The sequence below is a fragment of the Notolabrus celidotus genome, chromosome 18 (assembly GCF_009762535.1).
Source record: "Notolabrus celidotus isolate fNotCel1 chromosome 18, fNotCel1.pri, whole genome shotgun sequence".
Lineage (NCBI taxonomy): Eukaryota > Metazoa > Chordata > Actinopteri > Labriformes > Labridae > Notolabrus > Notolabrus celidotus.
Genome location: NC_048289.1, coordinates 4,900,689 through 4,926,248, shown reverse-complemented (window position 1 = coordinate 4,926,248; position 25,560 = coordinate 4,900,689). Strand labels below are relative to the sequence as shown.

The 25,560-nt window shown below is 41.9% G+C and overlaps 1 protein-coding gene across 1 annotated transcript; it reads right to left on the bottom strand.

The window, feature by feature from the left end:
* Positions 1–9,210: 9,210 nt before the first annotated feature.
* naglu (N-acetylglucosaminidase, alpha) lies at positions 9,211–25,411 on the bottom strand. The gene is made up of 6 exons (XM_034708440.1): positions 24,894–25,411; positions 18,268–18,415; positions 17,965–18,111; positions 17,519–17,604; positions 14,230–14,486; positions 9,211–14,008 (listed from the first exon to the last, which is right to left on the bottom strand). The coding sequence occupies exons 1-6, from the start codon at positions 25,304–25,306 to the stop codon at positions 12,804–12,806; spliced, it is 2,256 nt and encodes a 751-aa protein (XP_034564331.1). The 5' UTR covers positions 25,307–25,411; the 3' UTR covers positions 9,211–12,803.
* Between the last annotated feature and the right edge of the window lie 149 nt (positions 25,412–25,560).

The following is a 25,560-nucleotide window of genomic DNA, read 5'->3' as shown; positions in this document are numbered from 1 at the left end:
ATATGAAGCCATGATAAGGGTTTTCATATCAGACTGGAGCACACGGTGCGGGTGCTGTAAGACGTCAGCCTGTAATGGTTAGGATGCAAAATGTCAAAGTGACTCTGTCTCCATGTTAGCTCTTCATAGGCTGTATATTGCTTTTTATATGCTCGACTCATTTGTTTACATGCAGCTTCTCTCTTCATGACCACGAGAGTTCAATCAGACGCCAGAACAAGATTCCCAACCTTTAACTTTGACTAGTTATCAGGTTGTCTTCAAATGTCCTTATCTCATGTGAACACTATGTTTAACCAGCTTCCCTCAATGTGCAGCGCCAGAGAGGTGGAACATGTTTCAGACGGTTCACCACAGATGTACGTGCTGTACGTTACTGCAGACCATGTCAAAGTTGTTCACAGTGCTTTCAGTAAGATGTCTTCTCTTTGTAGAGTCATATCAGCTCAACTTCAGTCATTGCAGTGATCGCTGATACTTCAGAGTCATGGCTTATAGTCTTAAGAGTAGTCCTAGCTTTGGAGACAAGGTGTTATACATTTAAAAAGATCTTTAAAAAGAGAGTTTTCATATGTAAAGCTCCTGTGAGGAACTTTCAGGTTGTGCAGATTCTGGCGCCCCCCTGTGGACAAAAAGGTGCTCTTCTTAATCTGACCTGTTCCATGTGTCAGCAGTGTTTTAAACCAAACCTTTTAGTCCAAGACCCCCAAAATAACTGTGTCAGAGACTGGCGACACCCATTGTACTGAAGTGGTTAAATGATGCTCACAGCTGCATGCAAGAACCAGCAGGCCAATCCAACAACCTACATGTCTTTGTAATTTAATAAAGGCTAGAAGCAGCATCATTCCCTCTTGTCATGTAGAAACAAAGTATGAAAATTGATGATGGTTTCAATTTTTGTAGATATTTTACAACAATACATTAAAAATTGATTTTTTAAAAGTTATTTCACGACCCCTGATCCCGGCCAAATTCCACCAGATCCGTGTCCAGTCCATCTCAATCCACCACGGCACCGGATCTGATAGGTTTCTATTCTAGTCAATGTGTTAACTTCCACTGGATCCCCTCCGTTACGTTCTGACTGCGTCTCTTGTCCAGCAGGCCGGAACGCAACGGATCAGTTACACAAGACTTCTATTTTTGCCGGATGCCGAAGCACGACGCATCAATGTCCCGCAACTCCCCAGGGGGTCCTGACCCACACTTTTGGAACCACTGCTTTAAACAACAAATCTCATCCTGCTTTATTTATCTAACTAGATCACAAATTCTGAATCTTGGTCTTGGAAATGGACTAAAAAGGGAATAAAAATCAGTTTCAGCAGTTTGCAGTTAATCACTTCAGCTGACAGCAGTTTTAGGCACTAACAATAACACTATAGAAAAAGTCAGTCCTGTTACTGATGGTGTCCCTTGCTTTTGCAGCTCGCAGAGACATCAGCATTCATTTCAATACGTTTTTCCCTCGCTGGAAGTCCTCACAGGAACTTTAAACGATCATAGGCGCCATGTTTGTGTCTGAAGAAACATCCAAATTTAAATCATCCACTCAAAGGAACAAGAGAACAATAACTGAAAAGGCTTCAAAGAGAATTTAAAGTATCTGATTTAAATTTTAATAAAACAAACTGACATGAGCGGTTAGAGATCAGTCTGAACCCTGATAGGCTGCTTTGAATTATGGACGGCAGTAACGTGAGCACAAAACATCTCTTTGTTTTCAGCATTAATGTCAAATGAACGGACTGTTAAAATCATAGACTGTGTGTAAGAAGTGGACTTAACCTCTCAGTTTACACATGCATTCTTTCCAATGGCGAGCAGGGGGCGACTTCTACTCGCCGCAAAAAGGGACCAGACTTCATTAAATGTCAAAGACAGAAGGATCCGGCTTATTTATTACCTCAGTAAACATTTATCAACAAGTTCATGATTTCAGTCCTCAGTTTCCAGTTTTCTTGTTTGTTAGAGCATGATCTTTTTAGGGCCCGAGCACCGACAATGTCGGCGAAGGCCCTCTTGTAACCCGAGGGATTATTCTTATTATTATTATTATTATTAGGGCCCGAGCACCGACAATGTCGGCGAGGCCCTCTTGTAACCCGAGGGATTATTCTTATTATTATTATTCTTTCTTTCTTTCTTTCTTTCTTTCTTCCGTATTTTGTATGTCAAATGTGCTTGCCTCAACGCGGTGCAAAAGTCCCCAACCGTTGCACATGCACCAGGCCTAGTGAAAAATTCGACATTTTGGTGGACCTGAAAAAAAAATCCCCAAAATGGCTCAACGGCGCCCCCTTGAAGTTGGAAATTTGAAAAGGCAAGCCCCATAATACGGTTCAACATACATGCATGAAATTTTTTTTGGTAAGGTGTCATGCCAAGACCTACAAAAAATCCTCTTAACGTCGTGGTGAAATCCCAACAGGAAGTCGGCCATTTTGATTTTCCTGTTTTTGACCCCATTATTTTGGGTATGTACTTATGTAAATGGCTCCTACAATTTTGCTCCGATCAACTCCCAACCACGCACATTTTGGAGTGGACAGATTAACGATCAAACGATATCAGACAGAATTTCTCTAACTCAATTTTTGTGGGCGTGGCACTTCGCTAAACTTGGAGTACATTTTTTCAACCGCTAAAGTATGTATTTATGTAAATAGTTCCTACAATTTTGCTCCGATCAACTCCCAACCACGCACATTTTGAAGTAGACACATTGACGATCAAAAGTCATCAGACAGAATTTCTCTAAGTCAATCGGTGTGGGCGTGGCCACGCCTCAAACTCTGATGTCTCGCCATGAAACAGGAAATACTTATAGCTCCTTCATACAGTGTTCAATCTGTTTGAACTTACATACACATGATCAGGGTCCATCCCTCAACACATCTATGGACTCATTTATGTACTACAGCCATAGCGCCACCCACAGGAAATTTGTGGTACTGACATTTACATACAATCTCCGATCTCTTCCAAATTTGACATGTTTCATCATGGGCCCAGCCTGAACTCATATACATACACATGTTTGTCATATGAATAGCGCCACCTAATGGACACAAGCAGTATTTACTCTCAGAACATGTTTTTAACATGCTTGTGATCCCAACTCTTTCTATAATGATCTGTGATGAACAATCCTTCAGAACATAATTAAAGACACAGCAGCACGTACTGGTGACAGGTGGTACTGCAATGTACACTATGCTGATAACTGCACAGGTAAGCTCACAGTTTCAGCCTAGGCAGCACAGCAACACCTGCAGCACATCAGGCGGTCGTACACATCAGGGAGTCGCGCACATCAGGCGGTGCTTGAACGAGGGCCCGCACATCGCCGCTTGCGGCTTTAATTATTATTATTATTCTTTCTTCCGTATTTTGTATGTCAAATGTGCTTGCCTTAACGCGGTGCAAAGTTCCCCAACCGCTGCACATGCACCAGGCCTGGTGAAAAATTCGACATTTTGGTGGTCCCGAAAAAAAATTCCCCAAAATGGCTCAACGGCGCCCCCTTGAAGTTGAAAATTTCGGAGGGCCAGCCCCTCACGACGGTTCAACATACATGCATGAAATTTTTTTTGGTAAGGTGTCATGCCAAGGTCTACAAAAAAGCCTCTTAACGTCGTGGTGAAATCCCAACAGGAAGTCGGCCATTTTGATTTTTCTGTTTTTGACCCCATTATTTTGGGTATGTATTTGTGTAAACATCTCCTACAGTTTTGGTCCCACCAACTCCCAACCACGCACATTTTGGAGTGGACAGATTAACGATCAAAAGTTATCAGACAGAATTTCTCCAAGTCAATTGGTGTGGGCGTGGCACCTCGCTACATTTGGAGGACATTTTGAAAAACTCTAAACAGTAATATCTCTCATTTGCAATTATGGATCAGGCTCAGGCCGGTCATGCATGATAAGTGCCCCAGCCTGAACGCCTCTATAGGCAAATATTCACCAATTTCATATAGCGCCCCCTACTGGCAGCAGAAAATCACATGTCCTACAGTTTTTGTCCAATCAACTCCTGCTTCGCTCACAATGTTGTTTTCACACTGCAGATGAACATTTGTCAAAGGGTACTTCCTAAGTCAATGGATGTGGGCGTGGCCACGCCTCAAACTCTGATGTCTCGCCATGAAACAGGAAATACTTATAGCTCCTTCATACAGTGTTCAATCTGTTTGAACTTACATACACATGATCAGGGTCCATCCCTCAACACACCTATGGACTCATTTATCTACTACAGCCATAGCGCCACCCACAGGAAATGCATGGTACTGACATTTACATACAATCTCCGATCTCTTCCAAATTTGACATGTTTCATCATGGGCCCAGCCTGAACTCATCTATATACACATGTTTGTCATATGAATAGCGCCACCTAATGGACACAATGAGTATTTACTCTCAGAACATGTTTTTAACATGCTTGTGATCACAACTCTTTCTATAATGATCTGTGATGAACAATCCTTCAGAACATAATTAAAGACACAGCAGCACCTACTGGTGACAGGTGGTACTGCAATGTACACTATGCTGATAACTGCACAGGTAAGCTCACAGTTTCAGCCTAGGCAGCACAGCAACATCTGCAGCACATCAGGCGGTGGCTTACATCAGGCGGTCGTGCACATCAGGGAGTCGCGCAAATCAGGCGGTGCTTGAACGAGGGCCCGCACATCGCCGCTTGCGGCTTTAATTTTTAATTATTATCCCACGTAGAGTAAAATAAATACAACAGGGTATGCTTCTGGGTGCGTCTACCTCTGATTGACCGGTCAATGAAATAGCGAGCAGCGCCCTCTCGTCTAAATGTGGTCGCTTCTGGTAATGATAAAGACTTGGTTGGCTTGGTCCACTTCTTGTGCACAGTCTAAAAAGCTCACAGTAACTGCATCAGAGACATTCAATCACTTGAGCTTCATTCATAAAGTCAGCGCTGAGACGACCTTTGAACCCTTTGACATGAATGCAGTATAACAGAAATACGATTTACATATTTGTGTTCACAGAAAAAGAGCCCTCTGCTGATTGGCTGTGATATCTTCCTGTTTTCTGGATGATCCACCTCTGTGTCTTCACTGTGATATGGAAACAGCTGAGTGTGTAATGTGGTTGTAAAAGCTGAACGGTGTGGTTGGTGGTGGGACAGATGTCATGAAAACCTGTTGGATTGAAAGTGTGTCTGGTCCAGTTCAGCGTCTCTCTCTCTGTGTTTGGCTTCTGTGGATCACGTCTGACACACGGAGGTCCAACACGTGGAGCGAAGCGAGGAACTGAACCCGTCCGCTCTGTAACAGAAGCTGAGCTCTGAAACCTCTTGTTGTGGATTTTGAAGCGTGTTTGATTTTTTTAAATACTGGATGTCTAATAAATGAGCCTGAAACAAAACAGAAAATATCATCAGTGTACATAAAGGAGAGGAAGACCCTCTGCAACTATAAACCTGATACTCATTATTTTTTCAACAATAAAAATATTAATCAAACTGTTTGTTGTGCTGCTTCATTTTAAGAGTCTTATTTCATGTTCTTTATACACACAGCCGTCTCTTTCTCCCCTTGTATGGTGGTGGATGTTTGCAAGAATGGAAAGTAACCAATTACATTTTCTGACATTGTTCAGTATGTTATTTGTGTAATAGCACTTTTTGAGTAGTTTTAAAATCAGTCATTTTCCTCTCACGTTAGAATTGTAATAGAATAGGACCCGGCCCCGGGGTAGACCCAGAACTCTGTGGTCTGGGATCGCCTCGGGATTCCCCAGGAGGAGCTATTATATTTTTATTTTATTTTTTATTGTAGTTCTTATTCTTATTCCTATTCTTATGCCTTGTACAAAGAGAGCACAGTTTACTAAAGTCAAATTCCTTGTGTGTTCAAGCATACTTGGCGAATAAAGCTGATTCTGATTCTGATTCTGAAAGTGTTGCTGGTGAGAGGGATGTCTGGATCAATTTGCTTGGACTACCTCCGCGACCCGACCCCAGATAAGCGGAAGAAAATGGATGGATGAATAGAATTGTTTTGGGAAGTCGTGTCCTTAGCTACATAAAAATAAAGCTGGGTGCACCTGTGTTAATCATCTCTTTGCCTCACACTACCTCAACAGAAATTGAGTTCAACATTTCCAATATGGCTCCCACCAATGATTGGGTTCAAAACAGCGCTTCAGAAACAGATGGGTGACATCACGGATACTACGTCCATTTATTATACAGACTATGGGCTGAGTTGAGCGGCATCTGCTGTGACATAAAACCCCACTAAAAAAAAAAGCGAAATATCCCTTTAATGTGCTTCAAAAGCTAACCAGATCATCAGCATAAGGACTGATCACTTCTGCAGAGTTATTTTAAATGTCTGAAACCTCTGTCAGGGGTTGTTTGGGGGGTATCAGACAAAGTGATAACTTACCTAACACTGAATCTGTATTTGTTTATAAACGCTCCGTACATATTGTTCAGATTAAAAGCAAAAGTTCCACATAGAAGCTTTAATTCATCACTGTGTGAGACTGTCCATATCTAATGAGGAGAATGAGGTCATGACCAGAGAGAGGAGTCGGTATCTCTCTGTGAAAAACCTATGGGAAGTCAAACTTTTCTGAAAACTGTGGATTTCCTCCTTTATTTGCTCCAGTTTACACCCACAGTCCACACAAATGCATGCTGGGTAAACAGGAAACTGTGAAGTGGGAGCGTAAACGTCGCTCTCTTATATAACTCTGTGTGTAGTGTGCCGATCTGTGAACTGAGCAGGTAATTGTCTGTAGCATTCACAAAGGGCGAGTGAGCGTGGCGATGACGTCTCTGTCAGAGTTGGGCTGCGTCACATTCTGTTCAGCGTGTTGCTGCTGTCTCTTTGATGTCACAAAACATCCATACTGTGGTACCATGGATACTCTGTCCTCCCTCTCCTGCACACTGACCCAAACACCAACCTTTAAAGCCTCTGTAACCCAAATCAACAAAAACATTCTACCTATGATATTTAAAGTCACATGTACAAACTATTATATTAGAACTAAACTTGAATCCCTTTTTCAATTATTCTCAGTCAGGTTTTTGATAAAGTGCTGACGCTGGGTTAACGTGGGCGAGGTTAACTTGGATATTTATGATGAAATAAATATGTAACCAATCATAAAGAAACACTGAGTCACGCCCACACATGTTCAATAACACTACTCCTGTCCTGCTCAGACCGTCTCCTGACATCAGAGTGAACTCCTCTCTGTGTCTCCTTTGCTGTTAGCTTGTTTGCTAATCACATACTGGCTGTTTCCGAAACGGCCTGCTACATACTTACTAATGTAGTAGGCAGTAGGTATTGCCTACTACATGCGTTTGAATTTAGTATGTAGTATGACTGTTCTGTTCGATCTGTCATGCAGCATGCTGAGCCAGACTTCGCTGGATTTCCGGTTTCGGAAAGCGGAAGTAAACAACGGCGAAGCCGATAAATAAAATGCTTATTTAGCATCCATTTATGATTTAAAAAGTTAGGAAGTGGTTTATATGTAATTTGATGACTTTCACAGCACCCAAAAACGGATTTCCTCCCGTCAAAAAATGAGGAAAAAGAAAAAGCAGAACGAGCGCTGTGCATTATGGGAAACAGTACGCGAGGAAGACTGGTCCGATGCACACTGAGATATTTTCCCGAATCAGTAGACATCCGGGGAGTTTTGGCTTACTGCAGATTTTGCTCATGTTCACATACTACTTACTACATACTGAATTTTGGACATATCAGTACGTACTGCTAGTATAGTAGGCGATTTCGGAAACAGCCCCTGTCTGTAATCTGTCTGTATATCTGTCTCTCTGATCTTTGTGTCCCTGTCCTCGTGGTCCCTGGCTGCACTTTCACGGGTAAAGATGACAGCTTATTGTCATTCTTCGCATTTCTAACTGCAGTCGATTAAAAGGACATGGCTAAATACCTTTTATTTTCTCTGTTTTCTCAAGATAACAAGTTCATTTCAGTTGTTTTCTTGAGATCTCAACTTGTTTTTCTCAAGATGACGGGATAATTGAATCGTTATCGAGAGAGAGAAAGAGAGAGAGAAAGAGAGAGAGAGAGAGAGAGAGAGAGAGAGAGAGAAAGACAAACTGATGTACCTGCTCGGTGAGGTACCCCAATGTGTAAACACTGCATCACGCTATATCAGCTGCTGCGAGCGGAAGAGAGCGTCCAACAGCTCCAAACCCCCGTGAACATCCCTGCACCATCATCTAATCAGACCTGTACATACACACCACAGACCAGCACATACCACAAAGCTGTACATACACTTACCACAGACCAGTACATCTTTCCTCTTTAAATCTTCATATTTTGATTTAATATTTCTGTAAATAATCTATAGTCATCTGTAAAAGATAAATTATTATTTTTGTTGTTGTTAGTATTATTGTTGTAATTATTATTATTATTGTTATTTTCATTATCATTATTATCTTTATTATTCATATATTTTCTTTCTTCTATACTTCTATACAGCTCTGTTAATTGAACATTGAATCTTATTATTCTGTAATTGTTTGTAATTTTGTGTTTAATTATTTTTAAGCTTTAGCAATGATTACGTATGTTTTCCATGCTAAAAAAGCCCTTTGAAATGAATTGAAAATTGAGAGAAAGAGAGAGAGAGAGAGAGAGAGAGAGAGAGAGAGAAAGAGAGAGAGAGAGAGAGAGAGGGTTGAGATTTCGAGATGATGAGCATTGTTTCATGATAATGAGAAAAACAAGTTGAGATCTTGAGAAAACAACTGAAAAGATCGTTAGCTCCAGGAAATGGAGAAAAGACAAAGTATTTAACCACGTCCTTTTAGGGCTTCTGTAATTTTGCAGTGAAATGCAATTGCACTAGATTTCGTCGTACCTGTGACAATGACAGTAAAGATATTCTTGAAAGATGAAATCCACTAACTCTTTGTCATGTTACTCTGAGGAACATTATTCTGAAACTGTTGAGCTATTTGCTCACGCAGTCTCTCACAGAGCGGTGAACCTCTTCCCATCTTTAACCTCATTAGTCGGGAGCTGCTTCTCCAGATGTTTTTGTTCTGGCACCACACTTCTTTTAAACATGTTGCTGGCATGAACATTTAAGATCAGCATATACGTATAAAACAATAACAGTTTAAACAGTTAAATATGCTGTAGGGTTTAATAATTTGAAACCATCAAATTCTGTTTAATGAACATTTCATGTGTGAACAGCACAAATCAAACACGGAGCACAGACACGACACAGAAGAATGAAATCATTGTATTAGTCACACAGCCTTAAGACTTTTATGACATGCCTGAGATTAAGAACCACAGTTTAACAAAATACAAAAAACATTTCAACAATATAAGATTACCAACATTTGTGGAGCATGTAGTGTCGGTAGGCACATAGTGAATGTGATCTGTTTTCAGGTAGTGACTGCTAAAACACAATAATAACTGATCATAGTAATCCTGGCTAAATACCTAGAACTAGTTCTGAAAAGAAAAACATCATTTAAGCTTCAGTAATCTACCCGAGATTATAAGGGACAGGCTAACGATAAAATATATATATATAATGTGAAAAAGAGGAGGATAAATGAAAAGAAAAGTAAAGTTGTGATGTTGGAAGTTGAGACAAACTGTCTGGATAGAGGTCGGGCATAAGGAGGAATAATATGAGACAGATTTTTCTGCGTAATGAAAATTAAAACATCATTTCAGAAGAGTGTTGAAATGTTAAAAAAATCGTCTCCCTCTGTGCAATATGTGAGAGGGAACACGTACAATACTGTCCTTTCAAATTGGATCTAAAATCCTGTGGTCGTCCAAAACAAAAGCACTGTTTTATAATCAATTGTTTTACCTGTGAACTGACTCAGATCAACGCCTTTATGAAACCATATAAAAATAGACTGTATGACTGAAGAACCATCAGAGGACAGCAAGTTTTCTTCTGGGGTGCACCGAGAGCCGGCCTGTCAGAGGAACAAATCATCATCCATAAAACTTTCATAAAACGTTGCTGTGAGATCAACAAATCTTATAAACTGTGTCAGCTTTTAAAATTTAACTTGAGAAGAAAACTGCTTTAAAAGACCAAAGATATCCAGACTGCTTGGTAGTTATATTTTGATATTTAGGATAAACCCTTTCAGATTCTTCTTTGCATAGAAAAAGAAGTCTGCTGGGATACTGTGATAGTTTTCATGTTAGTGATCGTTGTTTGCTCGTTACCAGAGTAAGGTGTTCAGATTGATGTCAGTTTCGTGTTTGGTGTCAGGATGTGGTTAACCATGATTATCAAAACACACTCTCAGAACATCCTCTGCTAACAAAGTCCTGTATCGAAAGAACTACATTGAAACACCATTCGCATTTTACCGGCCTCTTATATAACAGAAGCAGCGTAAAGTGACAGGAGGAACTGGTTAACTTCTCCTGTGTGGGCGGCTCAGCGTTGATGGAGTTGAAGCTGAGCGTGAGATCTGAGTCATCATGATTTCTTGTTTTTGTTTCGGTGGTTAGGACGGTCATTGTCAACCTTACATTTAACTGGCAGCCCTTTCACAAAGTTGGCCATGCTTTGCTAGCAGTGCAGAACTGAGTGCTGTTTTAATCTGGCCTTGTCCCCCTTAGACATAACTCTGCCCCCCTATCCCCATAACTTTGCCTCTCGCTACAATCAAACTCCACTGGCACATATACTGGCACTTCCAGCAAAAAAAAAAAAAAGACAAAATAAAGATTTCAAAAGGCTAGACCACAGACTTTGGTTGGCCTTCTGGGAAGACAAGGCTCCTGAACATGCTTCCCCCTGAAAAACAGCTACTCTAGATTTTCTGTTGTGCATTAAAGAGCAACACAGCTTTAGACATGTTTTTAATGTGGACGGAGGGAACTGATTCCCGTTGCTTCCCGTTTTACTTCTAAGCTAGGCTAACCACATCCTTGTTTCTGATCAGTCCTAACACACACGACTCATATCAATCTTCTCATCTGGACTCTTGGATTGTGATTCTTGGTGAATCCTAAATGTTGGTACAAACAGATTTTGATGGTTTGCAAATTATTTAAACCCCATATGTAATTGAAAATAGTGTGAAGACCTCAAAACTAACAAATCGCTGAATTTTTGTTTTGCAAAAAAGCACCTGGAAGAGTTTCTCCCGACTAATGAGGTTAATGATCAACAGGTTAGTCACATGGCTGGGTTTAAAAATGACACTCCAGAGAGGCTGCGTCTCTCAGAGGGAAAGATGGGAACAGGTTCATCACTCTGTGAGAGACTGTGTGAGCAGTAGTTCAACAGTTTCAGAACAATGTTCCTCAGAGTAAAAAGATAAGAAAGAGTAGATTTCATCATCTACAGAACACAATATCATTACAAGATTCAGAAATTCTGAAGATACCTCTTTACTAAAAGGGCAAGGACCAAAACCAGGACTGGGTGGACCTGATCTCCAGGCCCTCAGGGAGCACTGCATTAAAAACAGACCTGACTCTGTAGTGGAAATCACTGAATGGACTCAAAATAGTGATAAGGGATTTCCACTACATGGGATACACTTGGAAGTGTCCAAAAACTCTTGTCTAGGGAGTTCATTGTGCACCCGCAAATGCAGGTTCAAACTGAACCATGATGAGAGGAAACCATATGATCCAGAAACACAGAGACTTCTCTGGACCTGAGCCCGTTTAAGATGGACTGAGAGGAAGTGGAAAACTGTCCTGTGGTCCAACAAATGGAATTTGACATTCTTTTTGGAAAACATGGACGCTGCTTCTTCTGCTCTAAAGAGGAGAGGGACCACCCAGAGTGTTATCTGGTCCCAGTTCGATATCCAGCATCATTGATGGTAAGAGGATACATAAGAGCCTGCAGCAAGAGACTCAAGGTGCCTGTTTTATACACAGTCATGTTTCCAACCTGTTTCAGAGTAATGTAGTTCGTACAGAGAAGTTCCTACAGGTGCTTTTTTTAAATTTTAGCATGACAAATTCAAAATGAGCATCTATTTCAGAACATAATAAATGTTGTCTTAGCACTATTCTCAGTTGATTTGCAAACCATCAGATTTTGTTTTTAACATTTTACACTCAAATGCATTGAAACTGTAGAATTATGAGGAAGTCAGACCCTATTTTACAAAGTGGACAGCTCATAGAAAAGTCGTTAATGTACCCATGATGGACTGAGAAACAATCTGGAGGTGGTCTTGGCTGCGTGTCTTCAGTCTTCACTGGTGTATCGGTCAGTGTTCACCGGCTTAGACTGACAGGACGAGTCTTTTTGTAAACAGTTGCAGACCTTATACCTGTCTGTGTTGCCTGATTTAACACCTCTAAGCTGTGTCTCATGAAACTCATTGTCTTTCTAAGCATGTGAAACACAGTGACTAAACTAAATACTTTAAATACGGGACGGATCCTGCCTCATGTTGACTAAGTGAGGGAGAGTGCACGTAGTTGTGAATACCAGATGATTTTGTTCGGATGTAAACTGCCCCAAGTCTTAATTTGACTCCTATTTTAATAAGAAACGAGTGAATATTTGGTCATTGTGAATATAAAATGAAACCCTTGCAGGACTATCTAACGCTGACTTCACTAGAAGTGCAAAGCAGATTGTTCCTGTAAACTCAGGCTGTATGATCTTCTATATCAAAAGATGTTTTGGAATAGCCATGGAGAACCGGAGGAAAAAAGGTGGAGGACAACATTCTTCTTGCTGCAACTTGAGAGGAGTTTTTACAGAGCATAGTCCGCTCACTATAGTCTCTTCAAGGCCTGTGGGTAGTACTTGAGGAAGATCCTGTGGGCTATCTCATACGTGTCTCCATGAGGCTTGGTCGGGTATTTCCGGCTGTTATAAATAAATCCCTTCTCTACTTGGAAAACTGCGTGGTTGAAGGTGTCCTGCTTGAATGGCTGTCCGCTGTCCAGACACTCGACCAGCGTGTGAACAAACAGCCCCCACCGCTGGGCGTAGTAGTCCTCCATAAGGCCTCCCCACTCTTTGCTGGCGTAGTCAATTATCTCCCCACTGGGACCCCAGAGAGTGAGCTGGTTTCTGGCGTTCATGTCATACAGCTCTGCCTCCTTGTCATCTATGGCTATGGATCGAGCCCGGTCCAGCCAGGTCCCCAACAGAAAGTTGGAGTCACTGCTCAGTAATCGATTCAGCTCAGGTAAGAGATCGTAGACCAGAACCCCACCTGCAGTCAGCAGCTCTGGCAGCTTCTGGTTGTGGAAGGCCTCTGTGATATCTTTGTAATAGGATGTCGTAAGGACTTGTAGGACCTGCCGAGTCACATCAACAAGATCATACCGGAAGGTCTCCTTAGAGATGAGAGATGAACCTGCCTCTATCATCAACCTCCAGGCTTTATACAAGTCAGCAGGGTCGTACCAAAGGTCTGTGTTCATGCGGAAGGACGGCCGGCGTACCAGTGGGCTGTGGTTGTGGTTCTTGTAATGAGGCACGGTGCAGTTGTAGACGCTGGATAACAGAAGCCTCCATGCAGTGGTGAGGTTACTTCGTGAGCTGCCATAGCGACGGACTGCATACAGCGACACCCAGTTGTACAAGTTGACGGGCTCCTTACGCCAGGCCAGCTCGCTCATCAACTCGAACATCACGGGGTTCTGCTCGATGCCCTCTGGTGTCATGCCGATGCCCACCAGAGTGGAGTTTGGGAAATGTAAGGCTTTGAAGGGTCCTGAATTGATGCTCTCCACCGTGCCAAAGAACCCACTGTTGCCCCCAAAGTTTTGTAACATGCACCAGATGAAGGGCTGCCCATAGAAGGACTCAGTGTAGGAGAAAATTGGCTCTGTCTCTGCAAACAGGTCCAGCACGATCATTCTCCCAAGGGGCACCCCGTGTAACAGGGCCTGAATCCGGGCCGGCTTCCAGAACACTGCATCACTGAAGAACAGCCAGCCTTGCATCAGCCAAATTGCCTGAGGATCAACTGGGGAGAAAAAATGAGATCTGGATGAGGGACAGGAAGGTGACGGTTTTGAAAATGAAGGGCAGCAGGGGGCATGAGGGAGGGGCGGGGGGCTGTCTGTGTAAGAGAGTTGGACAACAGGTCATCCAAGGGGAATCTAACTAGGGCAATTATTGGACTTGTTGCCCAGAATAACAGCATTCACACAGACACTGTTAGATTTAAAACACCCAGACACTGACCTGCCGTCATGGAGGCAAAGACGGAGCGGCTGGCTGCTGACAGGTAGGCCAAGTCAGAGGACGGGGGAGTCATCTCATTGAAGGTGTCCGTGTTGTAGATGTGATCTGTGCCGAACTGTTTCACCACCTGGGACAGAAAGAGGGAACCGATCCGGAGGAAAAGAGGGTCCCGAGGGTCTAAGATGTAGGAGCAGGAGAAGCTGCAGTTGAAATGAGACCAAGGCCCCAATCTGGTTACGTTGGCTTCTGGATGCAACCTGAAACACCAGGAACACTTCAGTGATTCGAATGTTTGACACTGTAACAAGACATCTTTCCATACCTAATACCTGACATTAATCAGTGCACTGAGGTGTTTTCAGGTCAGCATGTGCATGAATAGTGAACGATCGTGTGGTGTTCCTCCCTGTTCTGCACGGCCACACTCACAGATGATGCAATAAGTGAGCGAAAATTGTTGACAATGAACACTTACAGTCTCCCACAAAATCTGTTCCTGTTTGGGATTCATACCCCTAAAATGAGCCATAGTGAACCCTTTTTCTGCTATTTACAATGAAACTGAGACTCACAGGCAACAGTTAGATGGCTGCTACCTCGAGGGATGTAATGAACTGAAAAATTATGCTGTTTACTTTGCCGACATATCAGGAGGATCAAATGTGACTTCCTTAGCTCACAGAGAACGACTTATAGCATGAAGTCGTCAATGACTGAGAAGGGCCACATCTTTCCTAAAGGCATGATGATGATGCCTGAAGAGGTTGGAGATTGTGCGAGGAAGAAAAAAGAAGAATTGAGGAAGTTCAAACTTGTTCTACTTTCATTATAGAAGCTCTCTCAGGCAGGTCAAAGTTCATTTAGGTCTCAATCACCTCACCCTTTGACCCTTAACCAACAGAAACCAATAAGTTCATAAGAGCGGATGTTTTTGACTCGATTGAAGACATGCACTTGAGGAAAATGGATCATACTGATGAATAGACGGCCAACTCCAAACTATATAGACAAAAGTATTTGGACGCCTGACCATCACACCAACAAGGACTGTAGTGACATTGTATTCACATTCTTTAATATGGAGTTGTTCCCCTATTGCTGCTCTAACAGCTTCCACTCTTCTTGAAGTCTTTCCACAGATGGTACAGAGGCAGTTTCAGGGCCGGTTTGGAGCTGGTGCTCAATTGAAAACCAGTTTTTGTGTTTAGACTGTGAGAGAACAGACTCCCAGCCAGGAAAACAGGTTCTATAGCAGCACCAATTCTTTGCTGGTCCAGAACCACAAACAGCTTACGTCAGGGGCAAAGGGCGGGGTTGCCGTGACCAAAAAGTCAAACCAGACGAGTTTCCGCCATTTTCCTGCAGCGAAAAAATAGCAAAGACGAAGCTAATGGATTCCAAAGCTAAGCAGTGGTTGGTCGAGGAAACAAGCTGCCTCCTTGCAGTTTGGACCCCGCAGGAGATCCAAAAGTAGTCTGAATCGTTGTTGTGAGCGAAAGTTCACGCTAGCACTGCTGGGAAAAGCGGTCACGTAGAAGTGACGTCATGACGTGGCTCTTCCACGGGCTCGAGTGGGTGGAAAAACAAACTGGTGCCAAGATGGTTTGCAAGTTGAACCAGCTCCAAACCAGCACAAGCACCAGCTTGGAACTACAACCCGGTTTGCGTTAATAGAAAAGGGGTTTCTGTGGCAACGTGTGCCCGTTCATTCTGTAGAGCGTTTATGAGAGGTCAGGGTTCAGTTCTTCCACAGTGAACTCATCAAACCAGGTCTTTATAGTCCGTGCTTTGTGCACTGGGGTTCAGTCATGGTGGGACAGAAAAGGGCTTTCCCCAAACTGTTGACACAAAGTTGGAAGCAGACCATTGTCTAAAATGTCTTGGTGTGCTGAAACTTTAAGATTGTCTTTTTCAGCCACATTCACACGACAGATCCAGATAAACGTCTGTCTGAAGTCAAAGATAAGACCTAAGTTGTTTGTAATGAATTAAGACATTTCTGATATTTCAAAAAACGTAACTAGTACAGTTTTCTTACTAGTGATGTGTCGGTCGCGAACGATCCGGCTCTAAGAGCTGGCTCTTTGATGTAAACGACGGGAGCCGCCTCCTGACTGGGAGACATTGTTTTTTTATTTTTCTCGTCTTTTTCTGTTAAAGCCTCACGTGATTGGTCAAGACATGGTGACGTCTTGACCAATCACGTGTCTACATTGAGCAGAACGGGGAGGGGAGGGGTTACAGACACATACAGCACAGTGAGCACACCAACAGGAGGGAGACGAGAGGGAGAACGTGCGTGACGGACAGAGAACGCACTGGAAAGGTGAGAAAACGAGTGACTGCAGGAAACACAGTAAACTTTAGACACATTGAAACGGCATAGACTGTTTAAAGGCAGAGTGTAGACTGTGCAAGGTGAAAGTGTCATCAATCAGGGTCCACAAAAAACCTGCGAAGGCACATTAAAAGTGTCTGTGAAGGATCTCAGTCATCCAGGTCATGGACATTAGAACTGTTTATCCATCAGTGCAGTTAGAAGAATAAAGACAGTGAAGGGAACCTGCTGTTAATGAAGGGGTTTAAAAGTTTATAAATAATAAACATACAATCAGAGATTTGATCTATTTGTCTAACTGAGATGAGTCTTGTTTTTGTACTTTATAATTATTTTTTTTAGAACAATGCTGTGTTGAGTATATAAATACAGCCTTATGAATAATAAACATTTGATATAATGTATGTTTTTTACATTAGTTACTAATTTTACATATAATTTTACATTATTTTAAGTCATACATTAATTTAAACAAGAAAAAATCTGAGGAGCCACTTGGGAGCCAAAAGAGCCGGCTCTCTGTAGTGAGCCGAGCCAAGAGAACGGCTCTCTAAAAAGAGCTGGAATCCCAATCACTTTTTCTTAAGTCACTGGCTTTTTTATTTTTATTTTATTTTTATAAATTTCAATCAATTCAGGTCTTGAATTTTGGCTTGTAATACCTTGAAATAAGATGTCTAGACTTGTCAGGTCAATGTGCCTTATATTGTGCCTGATTGATCATGTTTTACAAAAAACAAAAACACTTGCTTAGTTTAGATTTTTTGCAGTGAATTCTTTTAGAGTTTGTTGCAGAACTAATTCTGTCCACAAGAGGCAGAAGTGTCCCATCTCCCCAAGTTCTCATCTGGACTAAAAAGCATCCAGGTGACTTCATTTGGTCCATGCACTCTAAAACAAGGACATCATGTGTCGTATGTTAATAGGGCAGTTCAATCTAAAGACGCTCACCTGAGGATTCCCTTGGGAATGTTTCCAGAGAAGGCTGGCAGCACAGGAATCATGCCGAAGGATCTCGTACGCTCCAGGATTTTATACTATTAAAACACAGACAATGTTCAAATGAGAGAGGGATTAAGGCAAAGCACCAGAAACACGTCATGAGTTTTATCTTCCCATATGATGTGGTTTGGATTACTGGGCCAACTTGGTAGAAGGCTGAAACTGAAGCGATGTCACCGTGTTTCAAGATCCCAACAATAAAGTTTGAGAGTTTAAGAGAGAGAGATAAAAACACTGAACACTACAAATGGCAAAAAGCAGTGAGGATGCAAGTTAGATTCTTGTGCTTGAAGTTTCAGCTGGCCCGTCTGCTTGTTGTTTTCATATTTAACCTCAGTGTTTGATTCCACCAAAGTGTCATGTCTCTGTGTTAACTAGCATGCAGGTTTCATTACTTGGAGGTAGAGTTGGTTTATGTGCCAGGACTGTGGCAGGGGTCCACCAAACTTGAACATGTTGCCCATACGGTTCCAGGCGAGGAAGGCCGGGCCGGAGAAGAACTCCTCGATCTCCGACTGGTTCAGCCCGAGAGCCCGGTAAACCTGAAGGTACGCCACAAGTTAATGAGCTTCTCCTCACATGGTGATGCTTTTATCAAGGTGTGCAGCAAATTTCAAAGATCACAAGAAAATGCTCCTGTCTTGATTTAATACCTCGCACGTTTCTGTCAAACAAAGTAACATCAGGTGAGGCCTTACCTCCTGCCACAGGGCCTCTTGGCCAGTGAAAGCCAGCGGTAGATTGATTCCATTGAGGGCCATCCAGTCGATCTCTCTCTCCCATCTTGGCCAGTCCCACCACACAGTGGAGTAGCTAAAGGTGCAGACGTTCTGGTAATACCGAAATCTAGATTCAAACACACACACACACACACATAGTTTATTATCAACCTGATACATGACTTTCAATCAAATATAGAAAATACAGCAAATGCACATTCAATACATTTAGTAGATGTCATCAAGTTTGTTTATTATGAATGTTCGTGGTGATAAAAAGAGCATGCTCAAAGTCTGTAGTTTCAAATACTCTCAGCATTGTTTGCAACTGATACAAAAGAATAAGTGAGGCAAATGTAGGCGAAAGCAAAGCGCTGGGTTCAGCTTATTCCTGGAGTTGCTCATGGTTAGAGTCACAAGTTGCAGTAAGAAAGGCTGAGACTATTATTTGAAGAGATGTTACCGAGGGAGTCCCTCACTGGCCCTGTATTCTTGTATCCTGCAGACAATTCTAGAGGAGGGACCGCCAGAGTTTCGTGTTCTGCTGGAAAACAGTCAGTTCCTACCTCAAGCAAAGGAGGTTCAAGTATCTTTGGGTCTTGTTCACTGTGGATTATGTACACTTGTCCTCAGAATTATTCATACCCTTGTTCATTTTTGTGATTTTTTATTTTTGGGATGAAACTAATGCATTTTTTTCAAGTTTGTTTATGAATTATATGTGACCAACAAGTGAAAGAATGACAACAATACACAATTCAAGAACATCTTCATTTCATGGGTATTTTATTGATGGATTACCAAAAAATGCTATGTTCAAAATTATTCATACCCTAATCAAATGTCTTTCTTTTATAGTCAATAGCATAGCCTTTGTTTTTTATGACTGCTTCTAGACGATTCTTGTACGTGTCCACAAGCTTCCTGCATGTCTTCTGTGGAATGTTGGCCCACTCTTCATTGGCAAAGGCCTCAAGCTGGGTCAGGTTGGTCGGTTTCCTAGCCATCACTCTGGTCTTCAAGTCTCGCCACAAGTTCTCGATCGGATTCAGGTCAGGACTCTGACTTTCGAGGACGTTGACATCATTGTCCTTGAACCATTTCTTCACTACCTTGGCAGTGTGTTTAGGATCATTGTCCTGCTGGTACGTCCAGTTGTGGCTGAGCTGGAGTTTCTCAGCAGATTCCTTCACGTTTTCATCAAGGATCCTGATGCAATCCTCCTTTTTCATGATTCCTTGGACCTTGACAAGGTTCCCTGTGCCACTGGAAGAGAAGCATCCCCATAACATTATGCTTCCACCACCATGCTTGATGGTGGGGACAGTGTTCTTCGGCTTGTATGCCTCTCCTTTCTTCCTCCAGACATATTGGGCATCCATATGGCCAAATAACTCCAACTTTGTCTCATCAGACCACAGGATGGTTGACCAAAAGTTAGGATCTTGCTTCAGATGACCTCTAGCAAAGGCCAGGCGAGCCTCCACATGTTTTTTCCTGAGCAGCGGTGTCTTCCGAGGCCTACGTCCATGGAGACCTCCTCTGTGCAAGACCCGCTCGATGGTGGACCGTGACACCTTCGTCCCTGCCTGGTCAAGCGTTCCCATTAGGGTCTTAGTTGTGGTCTGGGGGTTGTTGTTGACCTCTCGACATATTTTTCTGGCAAGTTTGGGGGACACCTTACGCTTCCTGCCACGCCCACTGAGGTTTTTAACAGTGTTAAACCTCTTGTGCTTGTTGATTATGCTCTGGACTGTTGCCACAGGGACATCAAACTGCTTTGAAATGGCCTTGTAACCCTTTCCTTTACTATGGACACACACGAGACGTTGACGCAGGTCCTCACTGAGGTCCTTCTTCTTGACCATGATGACCAAAAATTGAGTATGACCAAAACACGTTTCCTCTATTTATACTCTTCTGGAAAGATGCTACTTTTTTATCATTGTTTAACATTTGGTCAACAAAAAGGTATATATTCCATTGTGACATCATGAAATAACTTTAGGACAAAGATTAACACATTTGGGACATTTTGTTGAGATATTGTCAGGGGTATGAATAATTTTGAACATAGCATTTTTTGGTAATCCATCAATAAAATACCCATGAAATGAAGATGTTCTTCAATTGTGTATTGTTGTCATTCTTTCACTTGTTGGTCACATATAATTCATAAACAAACTTGAAAAAAATGCATTAGTTTCATCACAAAAATAAAAAATCACAAAAATTAACAAGGGTATGAATAATTCTGAGAACAAGTGTATAAGCAGAGTCAGGAGGCTGAACCAGAAGGCAAGCTTCAGTTACAAGTCAATCCACATCCCAAAGGTGATGTCACCTTTGGGCAGTAACCATAGACTGTATAAATAATGGATGTAGTATCCGTGACGTCACATATCTGGTTCTCAAGCGCTGTTTTGAAGCCAATCGCCGCCGGGTGCCATATTGGAAATGTTGAACTCCACCTAATGTCTGTCCAGCTGGTGTGAGGTAAAGTCTATGATTCAGACCTAAACTCATGTTTTGAACCAGGCTGTAAACATGTTTATTTCTGCTGTAAAGATCGTCTTTTTTCAAATGTGTATGTATGTGGTTTCTGGTGTTTCTGCCACCAGCCTCAAGTGGACGCTCAATGAACTGCAGTTTTTTAAACTTCCACATAGGTTTCATATTTTAAGACTGGAGGTTGCTGCTTGGCAGTAACCAAAAGAACAAGATCACAGAATCTGGGAGACTCGGTGCACAGACTTCAGGAGAGAGCTTGGGGTAGAGCAGGTGAGTGTTGCAGAGTCATTGAAATAGTATTTTGTAAACGTGGTTCTGGCGTGGGTGACTGATAACGCAGCATGTTATGGACAAAGGAGATAATTCACCTGCATCTCAACTAGTAAACATTTGTTTTTAAAGGTGCTATATATCAGGTGCCTCTTTGTCTGACAGCTACAGATTGAAATGAAGGCTAAAACCAGGTGAATGAAGTTAGACTTTGGTCATTTTTAATAAGATAGACGCCACAAACATTACAAAGTTGACTCATTCCTTAGTGACATATCTGAGGAGCAGATACTGATTGAGGTTCAACCAAAAGTAAGAAAAAAAACAGAAATTTAGAAGCGCTTGTGAAATAACTGGCTTCATTCAGAACCTGATTTAAAGATCACGCAGGGCCCGCTGGTCTCTAAAGCCACGGTTCAACCCTGAGTTACCTTCAGCTGGTAAATCCCTGAAGCCTCGAGCTGCTGGCTAAGAACTACAGTCATGGGAAAACTAAACTGTGCTATGCTTGCCGTGGCTTTTTCAATCCAGCCACTGTGCACATGACATAACTGCAGTGAGCCGATGCGGGTCTAATGCACAACAGATAATTGAAAAGAAGGGTCCTTTAAAGGGCCAGGCCGCGTTTACAAGTGTCCGTAGTGCTCAGAGTAAACAATGAAAAATAATGTGTGACAACGCTCCATTTCTCATGCACCCATGGGTTTGGCTGTGTTGTGTTGCGGAGGAGGGGGGCCATGGTTACATGCCCAACAAACCCTGCCATCATAGAGTTCAAACACATAGACATGCCATACCTTCCTGTTCAGTACACTTTGCATGTACACTCACTAAATCACTCTCTGTCTTATCTACAGGGCAGCATGGAGACTAATGTGCCAACACAATACACCAAACATCACTGCACCTCTCTTATTCTCACGGTCGTTGAGTCCGGTCACAGGACTTTCAGAGTCTATCCAGTGAGGTTCTGGGGCTGCCGCTGAGAGGAGCTGGCACACATCCAGTGTACAGCAGTGTGAAACAGATTTGGTGGGAAAAGAACATCCCTGAAGTTGTTTTGCTGATGTACAGAAATTTACAGTTGGATAATTCAGCAGAGCGTTTACATCGGCCATAACACAGGAGGACAGATGAGGCAGATATGCTTCATTCTTAGCATTTAACAGTGTGAAATAAAACATACTGATTATGTAATGTACATTTCAAGAGAAACCCTGCAGTACCTCACTTATTCTGTGTTATCTATTTACTCATTGGGCAATATTAAGTCCAATTTGCATCGTCAGTGCTGTCCCAGTCCATCTTCATCTTGTTGTTTTGTCTGTTTTGTTTGTCTGTCGTTTATTTGCACTACTGGGAGTAATGCCCCATTTCATTCAGCTGTATAAGATATCCAGATGAATTCATTCCTTCAAATGAATTTTGAGGAACATAGTGTTTTGCATTGTTATGATTTTATAGCATGTGCAAATTGTAGATTTATTAGTTATTCCCATATCCCCATCACAACTTTTACATAAAAAATGTTAATTTTGAGATCTTTCTGCTGCAACGGCACAATGCAAGAGGAGCCAAGTGAATCACTGCAGTACTTTTACATCACTTAAATCTAAGAATATGAATGATATCTGGTCTCAGAGAGGATACTTGTGAAGTATGTTTCCACAGCGTAGCTTAATGTTAAGGTTGTTGGGAAGTTCAATGCAACTTTACAAAGGATGAAACACTTTTACAAATTTGGAGACAAATTTATATTTAGGAAAACATTTTAACATTTTATAAAACAAAATGACATTGAACTGTTTTACCAAGAACAAAATAAATTTACATTTAAGAGATCAAATTTACTAAATCAGAAACACTTTTAAAGAGACAGAACATTTTTACCAGAAACACATTTACAAACTGCAGATTCTACAGGAAGAGGAATGTACCAATGATTTTCAAATTAAAAGACATCTGTAATGTAAAAAATTGCAACAGCCAGGGAATTAATATATACTTTTGACATCAACAACCCTGTTTCCACCAAAATATGTTGATTCAGACTGATAAGAGAACACCTCAAAACAGAGCTGGGCAATATTGAAAAAAATGTTATCACGATAACATTTTTTATATCAGTCGATATCTTATCATTCATATAATTTTAAAAGCAGATTTTGTTCTCCTGCATGAAACTTGAAGAAACCAGACGGTTTGTCAGCTTGTATCTTGGATCTAGTCGTCTAGTATAGAGCCAAAATATCTGAACTAATGAAGTTTAGTGACCTTCTTGTTGAGCATGTTTTCACGCTGCTTTGAGCTGCTAGGTTTCGGGTTTTCTTCTGTGTCGCTGTCGCTCATTTCATCTGTGTTTAGATTCCGGTCCAAACCCGCCTACCTCTCACCCTCGATGCCAACTTCTTTTTCTGTTTAATGTTGGGTTGGAACTAGCATTTAAGACACACTAGTGCCCCCTCCCTTTGCAGTGGATGGGTGGTGTAATTACAGGTTTGAATATATCTGTTTTATCGTACAATTGTCATATCTATATTGAGAAAAATACTATCACGATAATAATCGTTATCGTTTTATTGCCCAGCCCTAACTCAAAATGTGTTCCTGCCAATCACAGCTATCTCTGATTTGGAATTGCAAAATAAAAACCATTGGAAATTTAGCATATACATTTATTTTGAAATTCCAAATCAGAGCTGTGATTGGCATATTTTGAGGTTTTGTCTTATCAGTCTGAATCAAAATATTTTAGTGGAAACCCCCAGTCTCAAAATATGAAGCCAATGCTGAAGAGTTAAAAACTGCAGTTCCTTTAGCGTCCACTTGAGGCTAACTCCGGAAGTACCGGAAACCACAAACACACCCATTTTAAAAAGTCGATCTTTGCAGCAGAAATAAACATGTTTACAGCCTGGTTAAAAAAACGGCTTGGGTCTGCGTAGCTAATAACACTGTACAGGGGGTGAATTTTTCTCTAACGCAACAGTTCATAAGATATCAAGAATAAGAGTTTTGCCCATTTAAGGACATGACTGACTTGACTGACAGGCAGGAACACTTTAGCTGTTAGCATTACGTCACACTAGCTTGACAAAAGTTAGGTTGAGTTCAGCATTTCCAATATGGCTCCCGCCAACGATTGGCTTAAAACAGCGCTCAGGAACAGATAGGTGATGTCATGGATACTACATTCATTATTACAGTCTATGGCGGAAACAGGGTTGTTGATGTCCAATATATATTCATTACCTGGCTGTTGCACACTGTCATATTACAGACGTCTTTTATTTTGAAATCAAATATTGGTACATTCCTTTTCCTGTAGAATCTGTTTGTAAACGTGTTTCTGGTATAAATGTTCCGTCTCTTTAAAAGTGTTCCTGGTTTAGTAGATTGGTTTTCTTCAATGTCATTTTGTTTTGTTCTCGGTACAACAGTTTAATGTCATTTTGTTTTATAAAATGTTGTCCTTAATATATATATATTTACTTATATATACTTATATTTCAGTGATCCAAAAGTACTGCAGTGATTTACTTGGCTCCTCTGCATTGTGCCATTGCAGCAGGAAGATCTCAAAATTAACATTTCTTATGTAAAAGTGATTCTGGTTTAGTAAATTAGTTTTCTTCTCTGTAAAAGTGTTTAATGTCATTTTTTTAATAGAATGTAAAAAATATAAATGTTCCTCCAACTTTGTAAAAGTTGCATGTTTGCATATCATCAGTGTGAGTATGTAGCAGTGAAAGTATCTGTGCTGGTCTTCCTGCTGCTGACTCTCCAGGCAGGCTCTCCCTGGGTGAACCCGGTGTGTCACTGACCTGTGCTGGGTGTTGATCCGCAGGACTCCGGTGAGCCTTGGCAGGGGACGGGGCAGGTCCAGCTGGTCCCCGGACCATGAAACATGGCAGTTGCAGAAATACTTCAGATAATTGTAAATCCCGGACGCCACAGCCACTCCTGAGCTCCCCGTGGCGACTATCTTGTTGTTTTTGGTGGATCTAAGCTCACACAAATCCAGACTGTCATTGGAAAGGCTCTTGTTGACTGACACGATGAACTCTGTGGACCTGTTCCCGAGGAGACGCTTCAGTAGCCCCACCACAGCTCTCCCCTGCACCTTGTTGCTGGCTTTCGGTTTGATGTGGTCCAGGGAGGGGAACTTACAGGAGGCGGTCACAAAGAGACCCAGTACGAGGAGCAGAGTCAGGCTACAGCCGCTTCTGGGTGACATTGTAATCCCGAGTTAAGTGAAGCCACTTTCCCACCGTAGCGCAGGTTCAAAAACAACTTAAATTGTCCATTTGCAGAGAACCAGGAAGCGCAGCTTCGCTTAAAGGCTGCCGTCCAATCAGAGAGAGAGCTGCTGTCCGGAGCATAACTCACAGCCAATCAGGGGGCGCGGTTTCCCAGGAAAACCCATATGTATGTCATGTGATCCTCTGTCACATGCTGGTGAAGTAAAGTAGTGATGTGAGTTCAGGTACT

Coding starts and splice junctions, on each gene's coding strand:
- naglu (XM_034708440.1), bottom strand. CDS start 25,306: ATGTCACCCAGAAGCGGCTGTAGCCTGACTCTGCTCCTCGTACTGGGT. Junction 14,487..17,518: donor ATTCCCAAGGGAATCCTCAG/GTGAGCGTCTTT, acceptor CTGGTGTTTCAG/GTTGCATCCAGAAGCCAACG. Junction 14,009..14,229: donor CTTTGCCTCCATGACGGCAG/GTCAGTGTCTGG, acceptor TTTTCTCCCCAG/TTGATCCTCAGGCAATTTGG.